Here is a 21959-nt window from a genome sequence, read left to right on the forward strand (position 1 = left end):
GAAGAAACAGAAATGAAGTGACGTGCCAATGTATATACCAAGGAGCAGGATGAATGGAGTGTAAACAATACGGAAGGAATTTTTATTCAGTCCTTTACAAAGAGTAACCCTCAAGTTGTCAAAAAAGAGCAAACTACAAATGAATCAGAAATACTGTGAATAAAATGCTCTAAACTTTATACTCAAGACAAATCCACTTAGACCAATAGAAAGAATTGTTGCAAAGCATCAACCTCACTGACAGAAAGGAGATCTTACAAATGCATAGTACACACAGAACAGTTTAAAGAAGTAGTTTGAGTTCCAATAGAAGTACCTTATTGGAATTTACAAAACATCAGTCATTATTGTGCAATAAAAAGACATTGTCTAGTTATCCCGAAGACCAGAGCAGCCTTTGTATTCTTTTTTTTTTCTCCAAAATTCAGTAAAAATCAGGACTGGCTCTCTGTGATACGGTGGCACGAAACCCATTCTTTTCAGAACATGGCCTTTTGACACTACAAATAGTTAAAAAGATACAGTACTACAAATTGTTAACAACCGCTTAAAGCCTCGTTCTCCCCTGGTTAGAGGTGAAACACAAAGAGGTCACCGACAGAATTATTAACAAATGACCAGCATCAATATTTTTAATCCTTAAAGGCACAACATCACTTTCTAGTGGGGGAATTTTATCAATAGGAACAAAACACCCACCCAGATGCTCTGTTTAATCCCTTGTTTCTAAGTTTGTGGTTCTTTTTTTTTTATTGCAATTGAAAAATGAATTAGTTAGAATGGTTCATTTAAACATTGAGCATTCCAAATTATAAGCATGCCTCACACCCGTCCCCTAGACATAGAGACTCTCGTCCCTCACTTAACAGGAGAAATCTCATTCTCTGGGACCCTTTTGGTAAGAGCTCAAGACTGAGTATTCTTTGCTTATGACAATTAAGGATTCAAACGTGACACTGAAACCGGCTGTGTTTCTTTAATGTTTCATTCATGGCTCTGAAGTTTAAGTGAAGTAATGGCAAGGTCTGGATTGTTCTTTTACGGTCAGGGTTAGATTTGTCAAAAAGAAACACACCTCAAGGCCAACAGAATTCAACGGGTGGCTCCAATTTCAAACAAGTTGAATTTTGGTTCCAAATGCATTTTCTTTTCAGTCTAGTGCAGTTGGCAACACTTTATCAGTCTAATTTAAATGAGTCCATTTCAGGAAAATGTACTTGCATTCGTATGCTTCAGCCCATCGATGGCACCACACAACTGCTGCCTTGTCTGTTGACTCTTTCACTGCAAAAGGCAGCAGAGTTTTCTGGCGATCTGTTATAGACTATTTCTTGCAGCGGAGGAGGAGTCTCACGCAAAGCAGATAGTTTAGCCACATGCTTTCCCTGGAATTCCTTCCCCATCAGTGCTGATTAACAAGGTACACAGCTGCAGTTCAGTACTCTCACCGTGCCGTGAATTGGGGCAGCTAACGGCACCCTTTAAGGAACTGGTAACAATGGTACTTTGCACTCAAAAGCACTTTTTCTTGAGGGATCACAGCCCCGTGAAAATGGCAAATGTTATTAAACTGCCACCACATCTGAGGAAACCGAGGCACAGAGGAGTGGTGACACCTCGGACAAGTCACTTTTCCAATGAGCGGCAGAGCCATGAACAGGATGGAGTCCTGCCTCGCAGCCCCTCTAAACCCAACAGGCCTCTCTGTGTGGAACAGGAAGGTCATCAGAGAGATGCTTTCTATTTACCCCCACCCCAGGGCAATCGGTGCTGTTGGGAAAGGAAATGGCAGAGAACTACAGGGCAAGGCAGAGGCCCTGGTCACTGTCTTGTCAGCTCTGCTGAGCATGCTGCTGACATCCTTCAGTGCTCGCTTGCGAGCTCGCAAAATCTCACTTACTAGAAAATAAATAGCCAGGGCACAGTGTCCCGTCAAAAGTGCTACTGGTAAATTTTCTATGGCATATGTATATTTTCTGTTCTTAGACAGCTCCTGCTAGCATCGGGGAATTTTATCTGAGAGTGTAGCTGGTCTAACTCAAAGAAATGCAAGAGTACATGAAACCAATACATGCATGTTACCATATTTTACAGTATATATCAGGTTACATTCACACAAGCATAACATCACAGACCAGGGAGGGAATGTCCCTCTTTATGCAGCACATGGGGACTGCCCGTGGAATATGGCATGCAGCTTGGGGCATCCCCATTCCAGGAGGCTAAAACAAATTGGAGGGGATCAAGATAGACGGGGCCCAGAGCATGATAGGTTCAGAGGGGCTGCTGACCTAACCAGAAACACTGAAAGAGCTAAGTATGAATAACTCAGCAGAGAGATCAGTAAGAGGGGCGGCAGGGAACAGCCACAGTGTAAGTACTTGACAGGGAGCAGTACCAGTGAGTCAAGAGGAGAGCATGAGTTTATCAAAGGGAAAGTTTAGGGTGGAAGTCAGGACAACTGTCCTAACGATGTTGATTGGACTCTGGAAGAGTCTCCCCAGGGAAAGAGGGTCAGCACTTCACCGGGAATGGTCCCTTGAAATGTGTGTTAAAGCTAAACAATCTGTTCCACTTTGTATTAACCTGTAACACTGGGAATACCTTTCCCAGACCTGCAGAAGAGCTCTTTGTGGCTTGAAAGGGTCTCTCTCATCAACAGAAGTGGGTCCAATAAAGGATATTACCACACCAGCCTCGTCTCTCTAATATCTGGGGGCCAACACAGCTACACAACACTGCAAGCAGTAGGTTCTATAGTCAACTGTGAACTTTTGCAACAATGATTCTCCCTCTGTTATAGGGTGCTATTAAAAAAACACAATATTTATCCCTTCCAAGCCATCTGGAAATGTCTATCCTTGGGCTCACGATCAGAAATGACGACCAGCTATATGGCTTCTGCTCCGCAAATGCAGACCCCAGGGTAAAAATGTCTGCCTACTTCCTGATAACCCCTCTAGGAGAGAAGAGAATTATGAACATCCTGGCTGCCGGGCAGAAAGGCCACATCTCCTCTTAGCAACTCGATGTACAACTTGCCACTTCTGTCCCTGCCACCTGCAATGGCTGGTAGTGGGGCAGAGTGGCCCACTCCAGGCAACTCGGAGGCACTGGTAGCTCCAGGGAGCACCACATAAAAAATGGCAGGGAAATCCCGATGGCTCTTACCTCTCCCCAGCCCTCTAAAACAGCCTTTGGGGGACTGATTCCTAAAGGTGTTTAAAATACACTGCAATCCGAAACTAGGTGTTACTTGTTCACAGAACTCACCATGCTCCAGGTTTCCTACTTCCTGTAGCAAGTCAGCGAGGATTGGGAGTCAAGACTGCGGGGCTGTCCTCCTGGCCCTCCTCCCTATGCAATTTGGGGGCAAGATGCTTCCTGTCTCTGTGCCTCAGGGCTACAGAGCAGCACCAGGTTAGCTAAAGTGATGTAGTTAAACTGGTACAAAAGGCTATTCGGTTTAAGCCAGGCTTATCTCAGTTTAGCTGAAATTGACTAGGAAGAGGGTTAAACTAAACTGGAATAAGCTACTACTGAACTGAAATAAAAGGGTCCACACAAGCAGGTGCAGGGCAGGGGCCCAGTCCTTACATCAGAGCTCACCCAATCCCAGGGGAAGCCATGCTGCACCATAAGCAGTCTGGACACAGACAAGGACTCTACCTCCCCATCAGTAAAATGGCCCAATTCACGTCTGTTTGCAAAGCACTCTGGCTCCTTAGGAGCGAGTGATGTGCTAAGCACTGCCAGGGAGTGTGTGTCGCGCAAACACAGATTTCAAGAAGCCCATGCTGAGGGAAGCAACAGAGAAGAATTGAAACTCTTTGTAAGCCAGACGCTGTAACTCTCAGCCCAGCCTGCACCCAGGAGTTGAAGAAGAGAGGGGGGTTACAGCGAGAGAAACAGGAGCAACAGCCTGGAGGGTGGAAGTCAGTTTGGTGGGTGGATTAACTGATGGCCAGAAATATCTGTATCAGAGGTGCAAGCCAACTGGAAAAGGAAACAAGATGAGAACCAGCAGAAAGCCAGCCTCTCCCCCTACTCTGCCATCAGCTGATGCACGTAACAGGAAAGGGTGCTACTGTAGCAGGTGCATTTTGGCTGTGATGGGAGGAGCAAACTAGACTCTTTGCATGGGCAACTCTCAGTATTTTCCAGGGCATTGGAGGGGCTTGGGGAAATAATCAATGAATGTTTCCGTTTTCTCTCTGCCTGTAATAGGGGTTTTTTCCTATTAGCCTAAATTGTATCCCAGTTATGAACTGCAGTGCAGGGCAGCGAAGCCTTCCACAGCTCTGCACTGGTTCCAGGAGCTAGCAGCCAGCTTGGCAGTGCAGGGACATATGCATTGCAAGCGTTGGATACACAATCAGTGCAGAGTGGCCTGCCACTGTGGTACCCGTGTTCAAGTGGAAAAGTCAAAGCAGAGATCCATTGTCGAGGCTCAGTTCCCCCTATTAACAGCGTTCGGACTGTGGCTGGGAAGGGAACAGAAATGGCAATGCCAGACCCATGCTTCTGATTGCTGCAGTTGGAGAAGAAGAGGCATGTGGGGGCGGAGGGGTATACCAGTCATCACCAGCTTTGTTTTTTTGCACTTCAAACATTGCTTGTTATAGTTTTAAGGACACAGAAATTAGCTCCACAGAGTGAACCTGCCACTTTACCTTTAGCTTGTGTCTGTATCAGCCGTGAAACCACAGGGCACAAGTTAGCGGGATTTCACACCATGAACCCAAAGGAGCAGAGGCACCAATTCTCCAGTCTCATGCAGTTCTAGAGCAACAAGACCGAGATCTGAGTGAACGCACAAGAGCAATGGAGCCTCGTGTGAGCCCGCGCAACACATGGATCCTCGGGCTGGGGCAGAACCCCGTGAGCAGTCTCACTCTAGGAGCTACGACTCTCAGCCTCGGCAGTGAGTTATGAAGATGTACTAAGCGAATCACAGATCTGTCTATAGTAACCGGCCACTACAGAATCCAGAAAACTGGGCCCACTTCACTTAACCTGTATTAAAGGTGGCCTCTGCTCTTGGTCCACTGGAGCCAGTGTCATGAGCTGAGCAGGTACCAATCTTCTCCTTCTTTTTCCCCTAGAGAAATCAGGTATAAAATTTAATTCACAGAATTTAGAAAAAATAATAATGAGGGTTGGAGTATTACAGAATACTGAGCCCCTTTCCCCTTGCCGGGCCCTGGGCTCTCTATGCTTCGCAGCTTAGTTCGAGGCTATTAGTTCCCTTCCCCTGTGCCAGACAGTGGACACACATGAACCCACACGTGCTCAAAAAGCAGCACGTAGACATTCGTAAGGGTCACTACGTCTCCCCACTAGAGAGAGTCCTAGTAAAACAAAGGAGCTCACAGAAAGTCTCCGCCCCCGGCCCCCCCCAAATTCTCTCGCTAATATTTCTCCAGGCAGAACACAGTGATCCTGACTCCCCCGCGTTAGCTGCATTGTAGCAGAGCAGCAGGTTAACAGAGATGCCATTGAAATGGAAATGTCACCTCTTCTTCCCTCCTGACCCACCTCTCTGTGGCTCACAGACAGTGCCGAGAAAGGACACAAGAGAGACACTGGTTTTGTGGGCGATTAACTCAGCCTCTCGCTGGCGACAAAAGCTTTTCAGTGCCTGCATTCTGCCGAGTGTATCAATGTTCCCTGCTAAACACACCCCATTCTTCTGCCCTCAGAAAGGCCTTGCCCTCAAATGCCGGGGGGGGGGGGGGGAGGGGGAGGCTGAGTTTGTCACCCCAGAGCAATCTCTGGCTGGGTCTTGTTTTTACTCACATCAATAAGGGGAAGAAAAAAACACCCTAATTTTTTCTAAATGTCAAAACGGAATGTGTTGGCTCGGCTCGGGAGGCCTGGAGCAGCCTGGACGCTTTGCGGCGGCCCAGACGCACAACACGCGGCAGCAACAGCAGCAGCCGAGTGTTTTCTTACCTGCCACATGCTGAGCCCCATGTTCCAGCGGACTGTCATCCACTACACTCGGGACTACCCCAGCGCGCAGCCTGCTCCCAGAGCACGAACACGGGCCCGGTCGCACGGTTCAACCCCCTTTCCCCAGAGAGAGAGGGAGCCCGGTCCTGGATGAGCGACACACCCACACACCAGCCCCGCGCGATTAGGCACTGTCGTGTCAGGCTACCGTGCCTTGGAGATAAGGCTGCCTCGCCTGGCGAGCCAGCCGCTCTGACTAAAACGAGAAACACCCTTCTTCGTCTCTAACGGAAACACGAGCCCAGCTTTCCACCCCAGCCTGAAGAGGAGGGTACCGCGTGTTAGCGATCACTGGAGGAGACATGCTGCCTGTGTTACAGCTACTAACAAACACCAGGAGAGACTGTGGGGCTCCGCTAAACCCCCACCAGCCTTTTGCAGGCAGCGCAATCCTGCTGCCCGGGATAAAGCAGAGCATTCGCTCTGGGCTGCAGCACCCGCGCTGATCCCACCACCCCGGGCGCCCCTGCCCTCCGCACATGGAAAGGGTCTGGAAGGACTGTGCTGTGGCTTTGTCCACCTGAGTAGGAATTGCAAACATTTTTACACCGTCCTCAGATCAGACCTTCCTCTAGCAAGTCTCTCTGCCTCCCTTTTTTCATGCATGAGAACGACATCGGATTTCTTTGGTGCTTTGCCTAGCTCCCGTTACTAAACCAAGACCCCATCTTTGACCGACGTCAGGAAAGCCGCAGAAAACCAGCACCCACGGCAGAGATGGCGCTGGGGCCCTAGGAGGCTGAGCCGATGGAGTCGGAATGAAATGTTATATACCCAGACGAAGCAGAAGGGGAGCTTAAAAAGCTAGTGGTGCTTCCTTTGCTCCCACCTTTCTGTAGATTTTCCTGCTCCCCCCAGGAGATGCTCAAACTCGTCCGAAATCCCCCTGACTCGGAGCAGCTGCTGCTTGCTGGGCGGCTGTCCAGTGCCTGGGCCTCCCCTCGTTCGAAGGGAGTTTGTCCCCTGCAGAGGTCTCTGTTTCCCCCAGGAAAGAGGCACCTGGGGTCCTCCTGGGCGCGCAGAGGCCTGGGCACAGTGAGGCTGCAGCCCTTCCCCTGCGCCGAGAACCTGCGCAGCACCTGAGGCTCCCGCTCAAAGTCGGTCAGAGGGAAGTTGGAGCGCACGCTGGCCTGGGGCGGAAAAGCCTCAGGGAGGAGGGAGACGGAAGACGAGCGCATGGGGCTTTTCCTGGGGCTGGCCAGGGGGCTCTCGTCAATGAAGTTCACCACTTCCTCCTTGCTGAAGCACTTGTACAGGTCCTCGCGGGAGAGCGGCTTGAGTGAGATGACGCTCTCAGCAGACTTCCGGCGCTTGCGGTAGGGGAGCCGCTCCTCGTGGTAGGAGGTCAGGCTGCTCCTCCTCCGTGCATGCCGCGGGATGAGGAGGTGGGCCAGCCCGGCCGCGTCCTCACCTGCCCCCCAGCGCTGGAGGTAGGCTGAAATCTGGCCCGTAGTCCAAATGTCCGTTTCATCGTGAGAATAACGCCTCAGAGGCGGGACCTAGAGAAGAGGGGAGAAAGCAACACCACAGGTCAGCCTTCCCCGCCTGGCCTGGGAGCTTCGTCGTCAGAGCTACGGAATCACATCAAACAAAACATTCACGGCATGTCAATGACTTGCTGCTGGATACAAACAGATCAGAGAAAGCCCTGACTGCCTGGTGCTCCTGCCGGAGGCCTGGGCAAGCTGGACACAGCTGAGGGCCAAGCAGTGCTCTCAGCAAGTCTCAGCGCAGAGACGCGTTGAGCATCTATGGTGCTTCCTCAAGAATTTTCCATGCGGGTGGCACAGGGAGGGTCTAACCCCTGGGGAGAGGTTCCAAAGGGTCCCCAGAGCTGCCGCCAGTGCCCTGCTGGTGGCACCATGACTGAAGCTAAGGCTGAGAAGAACATCCCGTTCGAAAGCCCCGTGCTTCCCGCTGGCCCCTGCTGAGTCACTGTGCTATGGCGTGATCTCCCACGCTGCACAGGGGCGGGATGGCGCGATGGACAGGACACTGGACAGGGACTCAAGAAACCTGGGCTCTGCTCCTGGCTCCAATGCTAGCTCTCTGTTTGACCTGGGGCAAAATGCTTCTCCTCTCTGGTCTGCGTTCCCCTCCCGCCCTGGGTCTGTTGGGATGATACGTTCTTTGGGGCTGTGTGTGAACAGTGCCTGGCCCAGTGGGTACAGGTCTCAGAGGGACTACTGCAGTGCAAATGAATAACTGATTGCTGGGAAATAGAGAAAGTGGAAACAGAACAGGCGCACACAAGAGCAGTGAACCTGTCTGCCCAACTTCTTGTATTCGCAGCTGCTCCAATTTTAAGTAAGCCTGTAAAGTTTTAGGACTCAACACAGGTTTGGGGTGTCGATGCTACCGCAAAGTGATTCTGAGGGAATGATGCTGACATCTGTCGGTTCCACCGGGTCTCAGAAGCAGGCAGTAAAATACAGAGCAAGTCGATTACACACAGCCTTTTGTAGGACCCTCTCTCAAGCTGTTTTGCATGCAATAAAAGACAGTCTAGAGGTGTGTCATTTGGACAAGGCCTCATCTTGCCCAATGTACTTTGCTGTTTTAAAGGCAGAGTCTGGAATCACAGCAAATCTGCTGTGGACAGATTCAGAGTGTGCTGTACGCTGGTGGTGTGAGCTCCATTTCAGAAAAGTCAGGAGCATGCCACAAGGGGAGCTCCAGCCAGCTGTTCTTGGGCCGAGACCCCAAAGTGTGCGCAGCCTGATTGGTGCAAGCAAAGTCCAAAAGTTAATTTGACATTTACAAGGAAACTCCACATATCCTTCAAAATTGGACGAGCAGAGTGAATTGACGTACTCCAGGCTGAACTCGTGACCAACATTAAACCTTTTCTTACAAGTGATTGTGTGGAGCAGCCGGAGTGCAATGGGACAGCTGTGAAAATCGGTCATGCCCTAGCAAATCCTGACTGATTTTCCACCAATCAGAATGTGACACATTCTGGCAGGTTTGTAATTAATGTTTATAAAAACTTCCAATAAATGAATTATTACTTGTCAATTGTTTAATTCCTCAGGGCTGCCCTCCTTCGGTGTGGTCAGCACTATAATCAAGTATACTAAAAAAAAATACAAACAGAATAAAGTGGGGGAGGGGAGGTTTGCATCTTACAAGGTCTCTGATCAATGCGAGAGCATACAACAGCAAAGCAGCCTAAGCAAAGGTCAAGCAAGGTCTCACCTAGGGGTCAGCGAGCCAAGGGACAGTTACTTTGCCCAGGGACTTTAAACGGCTCCAGTAAAGGCCAGTCCATCTTTTATAAAGTTACTTTGCTCGCTTTCACCTGTCTCCTGCTCATCCTTTGCTGTGCTGCCTTCACCCACTAACTTTCCACCGAAATCCATGGACTGGTAAGATGTGCTCATCAACACAGCACCCACTGGGCTCTTCCTGGCTGTGCCTGGGACACAGGGCAGGCAAGCCAGTGCTCTCTGTTGGGACACTCGATAGCAGGCAAGGTACATTCCCAAACCGGACAGACATGGACTGTCCAACAGGAGTGAGCTGAATGTGCCCGGACACACCTGCCAGCACTGCAGGCCCCCATTGCACCTGGAATGCTGAGCCACAGCCAAGCGATTCACACTTTTTTTTATTGCTTTGTAGGCACTTTCTCTTTCCAAGAGCATGTCCCAAGACTGCTCGGAGGGGAAGGCTGCTGCCCATCCCGGAGCCCATTACCTGCAGATACTGCATTTTGTTCTCCTGCACCGATCGCACAGGGTACACCTGAGGGATTCCTCTCTCTAGTGCTGAGAAGTCGTACTTGGCAATGTGCTCCAGCGCTAAGATGTCCCCGCCGTAGTTATAGTCGTAAGGCCTCTCATACATCAGGTCGGTGTGAATTGCACCATCCAGGCTCGTCTCTGCAAGGGGTTGGTGTCAGAATTAGTTTGGAACAGAAATTAGCACGTGCAATTGAGACCCAGGAGGGAGACGTGGTGCTCTGGTGGGCAGAGCTCTGCTAGCGGGGTCTAGGCAGGAGATTCTCCAGCGATACCCAGGGGGCTACGTCATCGACTGTTCTTAGCCCGAGGAGCCAGGGTCGCTGGTTCGCTCAGGGAAAAATTAAAATGAATTTCCAGCCCAATCCCACGCGCCTCTCCTGGAGGGACAGAGATGAGGCTGAGGGAAGGGACTCACGCCCCAGGGCTGCACACGGGATGGGCTTTAGAGGGCAGCAGGACTGCACGGAGACACTCGTGACTGCAGAGCCCGGCAGCTATAGTGGCGAAGGATGGGGTGGTTTCAGAACATGCATCACTAAGGAGCGCCCATTCAGGGATGGGTACAGTGCCCCACTAGAGCCACCGCTGGCATCATGGAGGGCTGCCATGCCCACCCAGGCTGCACCCCCACTTGTGCGCCAACCCTACCCGCGGGAGGGCGGAAGAATGTGGCGCAGTGACACTTAATGGCATGTGGGTGCCTGGTAACTCCAGACAGGAGGAGACTCCTGGCAAGTGACCCGCTTGCCCACCACCATGCTTGGAATCATCTTAGTTATGTCTGGCTTTGGCATTTGCAGCCACTTCATTGCCCATCGCTCAGCCCTCGCTACCCCCATGTTAAAACACAGAGGGTGCATTGTGACTGGCACAGCCCGCCACTCTGCAGACACGGGACAAGCACCCCGGGGAGGGGTAGTGTGGCGGACACAGGCTGGCCCAGGCAGCTACCCAGGGCATGCATCACGTGTCAGCACATGCTCGCTCTCACCTTCATCTGCGTCATCGTTGGACATGATGGCCACGCACTTCTCCCAGATGGATCTTACGTCTGCTCGGTAGCGATCACAGGCCCAGAGGAAGAGGGGAAGGAGCAGGGACTGGATGACCGAGCACCAGAGAACACACACCACCATCCAGTTGTAGGACACGTCAGACTTCAGGCTGGCAAAGCTCACCACCTGGGACATCAAAACCCCAGTGCGTTAGTTACTCAGCACGGCCCCCAGACTGGCCCGTCCCATCGACTCAGGGCCTGTGTGGGACGCAGAGGTTAGTGCTGTGCTCTGCACAAAAAGCGGCCCAGGTTGGAGCCCCAGGCCAGCTGGCTGGCAGAATGCTGTGGAGATCTGGCCCGGGGCTAGCCCTAGGCACTGCTTTTCAGCAGACCCAGCTCCTGGTCCCTGGGCTGGCGGATAACTGCTCTGGGCAGGCTCCAAATGGAGCCCTACACAGCCCCGCAACCCAGAAGCCTCCATAGGGTTGGGCAAGTCCTCAGCATTCAAGCCGAGCATCCCAACCCTGTCTTCCCTTCTCCAGGAAGCGGAGGGCAGGGACACCTGGGAGGCCCCGGTACCCAGCACACACAGCTGCTCTGAAGGCCCTGCCTGCACTGCTGGGTGTTGCGTTTGGAGGGCGGTTCTTACAGCTGCCACATCAGGGCCTTGCTCAGGGAGTGTCACGGTCCAGCCGGCATTCTCCGTCACTCTCTGCATCAGCCACTGTCTGGTGCCGGGACACTCCTGAGCGCTCAGCATCTCTGTTAACACCAAAACAGGCCTTCGTGCACCTGATCCAACTGGGTAACCACCGCTTGGGGTGGGGTGAGTCTGGAAGAGGGGCCCTGCTAACTGGCCTTCTCAGCTTTGCTCAGCAACCTGTGAAAGCCTCCAGGCACCTGGCAACCTGCTCCTGTCAAATCCATACGAGAGCCCAAAGCCCAGAGCAGCCTTGCCAAGTGGGGCACACTCAGTTCCAAGCCTGCAGCGCCCCTCAGAGAACAAAGCCTCTGTCTGCAGCTGCCTCAGCTTGGGCCCAGTTTCCAGACCCCCTTGGCACACACGTTGCTTGATGCAGGGGCACTGCCCTGATGTCACCATCCGACTTGTGACATCATCGCTAGTCTCAGGGGAAGGCTTATGAGGTCATCAGGAGGATGAAGGGAACAAGCAGCAGGGTCCAGAGAACCCAGAAGGGACAAGAACTATGAAGAACAGGAGCAGTGGGAGATGTGCCCCAGGGGAAATTCCCAGTTCCCCCGCCAGCGCAGCGGGCACCGAGATAGTGGCTTGCATGCAAACGGAGCAGGAGAGTCTTTCACGCCTTGCACTAGTAGCTCAGCGTCCCCAGCGTAATTCACGCAGGACAGTGACGCAGCCCACCCCAACTACCTCCAGCAATACCAGTCTCGCCGAGAGCAGCACTGACCAGGGCTGCAGCTGGCAGAGGTTAGAGGGCAGCGATCCTGCTGCCATCAGCCACAATGCAGGCAAACAAGCATCTGCCCTTTCTCCAACATTTGCTTCCAGGGTCTTTAAAGTTCAGTTCAGTTCTGAGTCACTCATGCAGGAGTTTCCCTCTCCCTTGCTTCCCAAGCACCAGAGCTCCCTCGATCGTTCTCAAGCTCCCCACACACAGATTCAAGGGCATTAGCCACTGCTCCATCCCGTCAATGTGGGATTTCACCATCCCTGCCTGGTCAGAGGGAAGCAGTGTGTGTCCAGGTGCAAAGCCCCTGCTAAATCCTCCTTGAGTGGAGAGAGTGAGGAGAAAGGCAGACTTCTCCTCATCCGAGAGCCTGGTTTCCATGGGTGCTCAGCCCCCCAACTCCAGCTGAAGGCAATGGAGCTGTGCGCATGCAGCATTGCGGAGGATCAGGCAGACAGGTGAGACCGAGGAGGCTTTGCATCGTACTAAGCTCCATGATACTTACTGGGGTGGTTTTGTGTTTACCCAGAGGAACTCCTGTACAAGTTTTGCAGCATCAGTCTGCTGGTAGCAACCTCCCTCTCCATCCCCCACACTAAGCTCCCACATTCATCAGCCAATCAAACCACTGCTGAGCAGCTGAAATGCCATGCTGGTCTCTCTGCGGCTCCTGTTATCGAACGACGATTACACAAAAGTCATACACTAGGGACTCCCCATCAGCCACACAAGTTCAAACAGCCTTTTGCAGGCACGGCGCCCCCAACCACTCACCCTGGCATAGGGAGGAGGCTGGCTGCAAAACCACATCCCCTCTTAACACACCTGCCTCCTCCAGCCAGAATTAACGGCAGCCACCCCGACCTTTACGAGGGCACCACACGCCAGAAAGCAGGCAGCTCACGCAGCCACTCTGCCAGCAGCAGGGCAGGGACCTCCCTTCAGTGATTTGCAGACACAGTCAAGACCATCCTTCTGACCCAGAGCTGTACGGACAGACTCAAACACCATGCTCCGGGCTCACATGCAGCCAGTTTTCTCAGTGTCTGAGAGCTCCGTCTGCAAAATATAAAGCACTTGGCTGTGCTTTCCCAGACACAAGATTGACAAGAAAATGACACAGGCCAGCTCCAGTCAGATCACCCGCCCTGACAGTGGGGCTGCCGACGACACCCTCCTCTCCTATCCCATGGGACACCCTTCCGCCTCCAGCAGAGCAAGACCAGAACTGACAACTCTTGCCCAGTTTCAGCCAAGCACTGCTAATCCAGCTTGACACACGTGCTGGCTATTAGGCAGTTCCCTGCTCCTGCAGAATTTGGAGAGAAGACTGCGGACTCTGGACAGAACTTCAAACACTCTGTCGGCTTCTTGGGACAGTAAAAATTAGATTAAAAGAGGGCACATTGTCAGGGCCCTGGCGATCCTAAAAGATGCACGTGGTGGTTCTCAGCCTGCGACCCAAGCCCTGCACAGCAAACACCCTCCCGCAGAGAGTATTTTTCCTGTTTTAATGCCCAAACGTAGCAATTATTCAGTCTTTCCCCCTCGCTCCCAAAGGCAGAGCATTTCAGTGGCTTTTAGAAGCGGAATACAAGGGTTATGTTCAGAACAAGCACACACTCGGGGTTCAGTACACTGACTCTGCTAAGCGCACTTCATGCCGGTCTCAGGAGACTTCGCCCCAGTGCTGCAAGTGCAGCAAAGATGCAATAAAATTATTAATGCCGAAGGAGCTGCTATGTAACAATAAGGGTACGGAGATGTACCAGGTTTATGAACAGTGAGTGTGACCAAGTCAGCGAGGGGAAGTTCTTCTGTACTGGACAATAAGAATTTCCTGTATGAATGTGTTGATCTAGCTTAAGAAGAAGAACAAACAGAAACGCAAGCACATATTCTCCCCGGATAAGCAACCTCCCACCAAGCACTGTGGGTGGCAGTTACAAGGCAATGGCCTACTTCCAGGCCGAAGGGCACAGCTGGCTTGCCAGGCTGGGAACTAGAGAGCAAAGGACAGTAAAGAGTTAAAAAGCTCTTCTCTGGAGAAGATGGGTCAATGAGTTCTAACAGGAAGACAAGCTGTCAGCCCTCCCTGGGAGATTGGGCTTTCCAGACCCAGGGAAGGGTAAGCCTCAGGGAGAGGCAGATATGCGTAGAGGTTGGTTTATTGCTTTTAAGACCTGTTTTCTCTGACATGCTTTTGTTCTAGTAAATTATACTTTGCCTTAAGGAGGGGGTCAGTTCACCGGTTATCACTGTCATCACCCGGGAGGGAACAGACTGCAGGATACGACCCAAGTCAGATCTGCCGAGGCAAGCCTGGTTAGTACCAAGGGAATGCCAGGCAGGGCCCAGTCTGCGAATGGCAAAACCACGTGATTCCGCCCAAGCCAGGTGATGCCTCGAGGCTGGGGGCAGGGGCACTCCACGAGCTGAGGAGGGTCAGAGGTGCTGATTGCCTGATAACAGTGCAAATCCCGCCCCCCACCTCCAATCTCCAAATCCATACAAGCGATGCAAACTGAAATGCTCTCTAGGTTTCCTACTCTGGCAAACGGCTCCATGCTCTCCCCCCATCTGCTGGAAAGGACACGGGGCCCATAGGTCATAGGCAGTGCCCCAAGTTGGTGTCATTCTCATCAATGGTCCAAAATCTTACATGGGAAATCATGATTATTCCACCAAGGTCTCTCTTCATGGGACTGCCCCCTCCCACTCATTAGCTGCTCCAGAGCACTTTGTAGCATCTTGGAGATGGCAGCTAACACCAGCCTGCAAGTGAATGCAAACATTCGGCTGTCTCCTCTCTATGTGAACTTGCTCAATGCACTTGGAGCCTCCTGGCTATGGGGAGAGGGGATGTTCACAGCACCCTTGCTAGGCTGGATACACAGCGATTTGGTCTGAATCCCGCAAGCTCACTGAAGCCCTCACTTATCTATCCAGAAAAAACCCTAGGTGCATGGTCAAGTTAAGCACGCGCTTAAGCACTTTCCTGAATCGGGGCATGAAAGAGCCCACTCATCTACGCCCACCCTGCAAGGCTGGAATGACTTTTTGCATGTCAAAAGTGTCGCCTGCCTCCCATCTACTTCTCTGAGCTTTCCCCACACTGGATTCCAGATGGCAGACAGCAAGTCTGTACTGCTGGGGTTAGGAGTTATTAACGTGTTGCTGCTGAAACAAAAGGTTTATTAAATTAAAACAACCCCGCTGCAGCATGTAGAGGCCATTTTCCCAGTGGGCTGGCGTGTCTACTGCCAGTTCCAGAGCCAATGAGCTGCACGCAACCACGGCCGGCCAGCCCTGTAGCACAAACCACCCAGTTATGAATGTTTCAGAATTTGGAAAAGAAAAATACAGCCAGAATATGCAAACTGATTCATATTAATCAAGACCAACTATAGTGCTTCCCCCTGTTAATTAATGGATCATTAGCATAATGGTGTAAGTCAAATTCATATTAACTTAATTTGATCTTTATAAATTGCTTAACATCGCCTGGCATGGAGTATCAACATCCTCACTGTTTGTTAAATCCTGCTTCAAGTAACATCATGAATGGGCTGCAAGGCAAGAGCAAATTCATGCTGGAGGAGGGGAGGCTGGCTCGCTCACCGGGGCAGCATTTGCATTTTTAACTTCGCTTACATAAAAATCAGTTTCGTGCTCGTCAGAGGTGCCTGATCGACAGTTTTGGACACTGCCGCCTATTTGTACCAGGTGTATCGGTCCCCAGGGCAGAAAGAGCACAGGCCACAGCTGTGCAAATTCCACACTCACACCCCAACATGCCTCAGCGGGGCTAGGAGTAACATGCCCTGAAGACTGGGAGTGATCTGCAGTTGGATCTGTCTGTATGGCACCCAGCACGATGGGCCCCGACCATGATCTCTAGGTATTACGTCTTCCTAGGCGGCATCTCCATTCCTGGAGATTTGCAACCACGGTAGCTCAAATCCTCTGCTGATCTCTGTGGATGAATAGTCCACCCAGGATACCACACCATCCATCCAAGATCGTCTTTTCTGCCTCCTGTTCACCATTAGCTTCCCTTTTCAGTGCCCGTAAACATGCGGTGTCCGCTGAACCTTCTGCAATGTGCCCTGCAAATCCAATCTTTGTTTCCGTAAGATCCCCTACTAGCATCTGCTGAGTTCCAGTGCTGCTGACAATACCCTGCAGTATCCTGAACGCACCTTATGGAATTAAGATAAATCTTATTGAACTAGAGTTAATATCTTTGGGAATATTGTATTAAAGATGCAGGTGTGTGTGTGTTACTGTGCCATTGAATGTACCCTCTCTAGCAGGCAGGGAAATGCTACGGTACTGCCTCCGTTATCAACCCCTGGAAGCCCCCCTCCCAGGGAGACGTAGGTACTAGCTCAAACTGTATTCTCCAGGGAAGAAAGGGTTCTTAGATAAATATCCTGGTTTGAAACTAGCTCAGAGCCTTCTCCCTGATCCAGCCAATGGACAAGGCCCCAAACCTTAGGGTAGGGGTGGAAGGACTGGGGGCTAGTTCTGAGCTGAGGCTGTGTTGACCTTGGGGCCACAAGGAAACCCAGGGGTGGGGTGCTGACGGACAGCTCCTGCCAGAATCCAGGTTAGGGTTGGGATGAACCCTGGTAAGATTATTTGTATGCATGCAGGTTCTCTTATTGTCTTTAATATGCTTTCTCTGTAATGCTTTTTACCTTAAGAATAAAGCAGGCCTTCATGGGGAGTGCTGTGTGCTACCATATAACTGTCGCAGTTACACCTGTTAACTGTCTCAGAAGAGAAAGTGAGCAGGTGTCCTTGGGCCACCTTGTCTGTGCTGAGAATTACACAGAATAGGCAGGGAACTGCGCAGCATGGAAACATCCCAGTCAGGAGGGAGAAGGGCATAGGTCTCTGCCCAGAAGGGCAACAGCTGGGGAGGCGGAAGTCTGAGAGCGGGTGCCCATGTTGGATTGCTAAGGGAATATCCAGGTGCAGTTGCCCTGGATGGTGACACCCACCATCTCTAATACTTCTTCATTGGTTACAGTCTAGCCAGGATATCTTCAGAATTATTCTATACCACCATAATTCAAAGGATTGGGTTTATTTTTAATTACTGATTGTTTGAATGTCCAAGTTTCACAGCCAGAGTTTAACACAGACCACCTGTACGTTTTAGGAGAATAAGTCTTCAGATGTATATCCCATCTCATCAGACTGTTATGCTTCCAGAATCTCTTCTGGTTTTGCTATTCTGGTGCTGACTTCAGTATCTGATTGTTCATCTTCTGTAACGATGCTTCCTAAACAGCAATAATTTCTCACTTGCTGTATGGCGGCTTCATTCACTGGAACCTTGCATGTTTCCCAGGTTCTTTGTGCACCATGCTAGTTTTTGTCTTGTCCATATTCAACTCTAGACCCGATTCTTCGCCATAGTCATGTATCACCTCCACTAACTTCATCAGAGCGTCTTCTGAAGCAGCCAGCAGCACTTGCCCTCTGCACAGCGAATGGTGCTCACCCACTCTAGGTGCTGCCACAATATAAACGTTCATCAGCAACACAGAGGGTATCTGCTGCCTGCAGGTCACTCCGTCCTTGGCCTCTCTGAAGAGGCTGATGATGAGGGGGCCCAGTTAGGAGGGTGATGGGGCACCTGTGCACTTGGAAAGAAAGAAGCCACCAGCCGGTCCCCCTCCAGCCACTGACCACAAGGTAAGGGGGAGGAGACAGCGCCGTTCACCCCCAGCCGTTCACAGGAAGCTGCCCCAGCTTGTCGGCAGCCTGGGAGAGCACAGCTGGCTCCCCGGCTGGCAGGCTCAGCAGAGAGGCCCAGTGCTTTCCCAGCCCCCACATGGCACCTCTAGTGCTGGGCTGAAGCACGTGGCGGGAGCTTGCGCTGCCCAGCCTCACACCCAGCTTGGCCTGAGCTCACCCACGTCCAGAGCTGTCCTTGCATTACCTTTCAGTAGTGCAGCTTCCCCAGGGCACCGCCCAGGGACGTGTGCCCGCACGGCACCCGGAGAAAAGCTGGTCTCAGGGCGTCACTGTGGCATCCTGTTAGCTAGGGGAAGCACGGCCGGCGGACGTGGTGTCGAACACACCAGCTGCGCCGACATGGAGCTCGGCGCTAACCGCGTGTTCGTTACCACGGATTCTCTCTTGATGCCATTTCCCAGCGCAGACCAGCCCCGAAGGCTCGGGCTGCACTTAGCAGGTGCCCGCACGGCTTTGCTGGTCAGGGCGTGAAGGACGGACAATCACCAGCGTCACGGTCGCTATGTTGACAGACAAGAACCTCGTTCGGGGAAGTGGCATTCCTGCACCAGGAGCACTGACTCCCTGGCACGGGCATCGACACTACAGTGTAACCGGGCCGCCAGAGGCTCCATGGTGCTGTCCTTGAATTGGAGCTCAGAGCCTAGACACGAGTGCAATGGCTCCTGAAGAGTGCGCTGCACCAGGAGCTCTCCCGCATCCAGGGGGGCCCCGCTTACCAGCCGCTAAAGCCAGCTCCTCAGGAGTCTGCACTAGCCAGCAGGGCCGGCCAGGGCTCTGGGGGAAGCCGCTGGATGCTGCTCCGCAGCCAGACGCAGCCGCATGGGCATCTGACCCCGGGCCTCTGGCATGGGAGACCAGAACATGCCCCTGCAGGCACCAGGAGCAGCCCCTCATCACAGTGGGAACATGGGAGAGGAAACGTGCGTCTCTTTCCTCCTTTTCGCAGTGTTTATTATGTAAATTCCAGCAGAGAACGTTCCCCCCTTAGGGTCTGACACATTTCGACAGCGAACACTTCAAAAGAACAAGGAGTCCTTTTTATCTGCTCCTCTCATTGGCACATCTCCTCCCCACCATGCGCCCCCGCGCACCTGGGGCATGCCTGGCCCAGCCGCTCCAGCAGAGCACAGGGCACACAATGCTGCCTGTTCCCCACCCCTCACCTCCTGCACATCTCCGGGGACTTTCAGCCCAAGACAAATTCTGCTCTGCTGAGGCTTTTTCCAGAGCAGAATTTTAAGTAAGAATCCTGTCAGCACTGAGCTATTTAAAAATCCCAGCCATCAGCTCCAACAGTCACATGCTCTCGGAGCCCGGGGTCATCTTTAGCACCTTCTAAATAAAATCCGCTCCTCACTCGCACTCTCCCCCCGCCCCTCCCTTACAGGCACCGTTTAAATCCCGGTTTCTGTCCCTCTTCCCATGTTCCTTGCCTCTCCAGGGAGCACCCTCCCCTCGCCCGGGTGGGGGGGGAAAGCTGGCCTGTACTGCCTTGTCTTTTGGACTGATCCACCCCGGCCAGGGATAGGCTGTGGGGTGGGTAGTCCAAAGAGAAGCAGCAGCTCTCCAGGAATGAGTCACTGGACTTTGGAGGCCAGAGGGCAGCTCCCCTCAGCCACAAGAGGCTATATTTAGGAGGGGCTGGTGCAGGGCGGTCCTGGGAAATGTTCCGGTCTCTCGGCTCGGCAAACAGCCTGCCGCTTCACCAGGGCGTTGCCCTGCTGAGGGGCGGGTGGCTTAGCGAGAGGACCGACTGTCTGGGGCACACATCTCACGAGGTGCAGAGGGCCTCGGAAGACGGGGAGAGGGGCCCCGCCCCGGACCTTCAGGCACAAAAGGAGCCTGCCGTGCCCTAACAGCAGTCCTGGCTACAGAACTGTCCCCGCATTAGCCACACAGGGCGGGTGGTGCCCAGCCAGTTCCCGAGGTACAAGCTGTGGATGCACCTGAAGGGGCAGGTGCAGCAGTGGGAGGATGAATGGGGCAGCACAGGGCGATGATCCTGCTAGTGACAGGTGGAAAGAGAGAGAGAAAAGAAAAACCATACACAAAAAGGTGCCAACCCCCAGTGGAATCAGGCCAGATTTAAAGCAGGAACAATAAACTTGCTGCATTCAAAGTAGGCATCTAATGAAGCATGAAATATAATTTCAGGTTGCTGAATTAGTGACTGGCGGTGCAGAAAAGCACTGGATCCCCCTGGCTGCCTGTAAGCACAGCCTACCAACGACACCTACCCTGGCCTGCCAGTCTCCCACCCCCCCTCCGACTGCCCCCGCCCCACTGTGCGTTAACTGTACATAGCTCACAACGATAGGACATCAGCTGTGCAGCTCCAGAGTCACACCAGCGCCACTGAGAGCCGAACGTGGCCCCTCGTCTCTCCGGCGAGAGGAGCAATGGGAGCGTAGGGACAGGCAGGGAAGGTGAGTGCCAGAGAAACGGGCAGAGGGATTCAGAAGGGCTAGCATTGCCCTGCCCACCCACTGAGCCAGGCGAGAAGAATGTCTGTAAATGAGGAATCCCTGCTTCTCCTCCACGAGTCCTCCAACCCCGATGGGGTGCTTCACTTCATGAAGCCAGCCTCTGTGTCCCTGGCAGATTAAGGGACTTGCCTAAGGACACAGATTCAGTCAGTGGCAGAGTGGGGATAAGGGATTCCGGTACTAAGGTGGCAGGGGCCATGGAAGCTGGGATGGAGCTCTGCGGTTTCTGGCTCCTAGGCCCCCTCTTAGCCCACTACCATCTGGCTGCTTTCTCAATAGCACAAACGCAGGGGCTCCTACAGCACGGGGGTGCTATGGGCCTGGAAAGGCAAATTACCCTCCACAGATTTAGCTCGTCATTTATTAATAGCCCTCAAGGCCAGCACACCAGGGTTCTCAGGAGCACTGGCATGTTATTAGCAGGCTGCAAAGCTCTGCCCCACCAGGGTGAACTGCACCCCAGCGCCCACCTGGGGCAACATCTCCAGGGTGGCATGCAGTCACACTCTCCACAGGGGCCCCCAATTACTGACTCATGGCTTCCAAGAGCGGGTATTATTTGCTGGCAAGGTGCGAAGGAGCTGGCAGCTCAGGGAACGAAATCTCAGCCAGGCCACACGTGTTTTGCCTGCACAAGGCCGGGCCTTTTCAAAGGGCTTTAGCAAAAGGCCTCACAGAGCAGCTTCCCCGCAGCAGCTCTCCATCCACTGCAATGCACGTGCCCGTATTCTCGCCTTACACGGGTCCTGCCAATGCTTCTCCCTTCTCTCCCCAGAGCGGCCACTCCCAGAGAAGCCAAAGATACACACAGAGTCCTGCTTAAAGGAGCTGCACCAGCTACCAAAAGAACCAAATGCATAAATGGGACAGCCGAAGCAGGGAAATCTGCATCACTCGCCTCTGCTGGCCATTTCATAGGCTGCTTCCCATGCAGTAAATACAGACACTTATCACCCCCAGCTGCGGGACGTCAACACTGGGCCTGCCGCATGTCCAGCATAATCTTAAAAGCCACAGGATTCCCATCCCCACTATACATGACAGCCACAGACTAAAGCATCGCGGGCACTTGCCCAGACTGTTCTCAGTTCCACGCCCCTTTCTCTGGCTAACTCCAGATGCCAGGAGCCAGCAGCCGTCCCTGACTCCAGTCCTGTGCTCACAGCCCCCTCTTGTGATGGAGAGGAGGGGCTGGCACGCCCCATGGCATGGGACCCACTCGCCTCCATTCTCCATCACAAGCCAAACATGGGAAGTGCTGGGGCAGGACCAATCTGAGGCCTCACATTGCTTCTGCTCCCTTCTGGGGCCTCGCTTTCCTTGCCCTAAAGCTGCAGGAATTCATCTGCACTCCTCCCTATCGATGTACTCACATGCCCTCCCCACCACCGTGGTTTGTGGGTCCCTCACTGGCATCCCTCCCCCCACCCCACAAGGCTGGGCACTGCTACTGCCCCATGCTGCCAATGGGAATGCAGGCAGAGAGAGACTTGCCCAAGGTCAGGCAGGG

The 21959-nt window shown here is 52.8% G+C and overlaps 1 protein-coding gene across 2 annotated transcripts in view; it reads right to left on the reverse strand.

Annotated features, from left to right (window-relative positions):
* Window positions 1-2072: 2072 nt before the first annotated feature.
* The window catches only part of GPR153 (G protein-coupled receptor 153), a 44555-nt gene continuing 24668 nt past the window's right edge, over window positions 2073-21959 (reverse strand). For both annotated transcript variants that reach the window (XM_048824997.2, XM_075120981.1), the window contains exons 4-6: window positions 10753-10942; window positions 9715-9899; window positions 2073-7514 (exon numbers count right to left, since the gene is read on the reverse strand). In XM_048824997.2, coding sequence (XP_048680954.1) covers window positions 6747-7514; window positions 9715-9899; window positions 10753-10942 — 1143 coding nt within the window. In that variant the 3' untranslated portion in view covers window positions 2073-6746. The remainder of the gene's footprint in view (window positions 7515-9714; window positions 9900-10752; window positions 10943-21959) is intronic.

Source organism: Caretta caretta, chromosome 18 (assembly GCF_965140235.1).
Source record: "Caretta caretta isolate rCarCar2 chromosome 18, rCarCar1.hap1, whole genome shotgun sequence".
Classification (NCBI taxonomy): Eukaryota; Metazoa; Chordata; order Testudines; family Cheloniidae; genus Caretta; species Caretta caretta.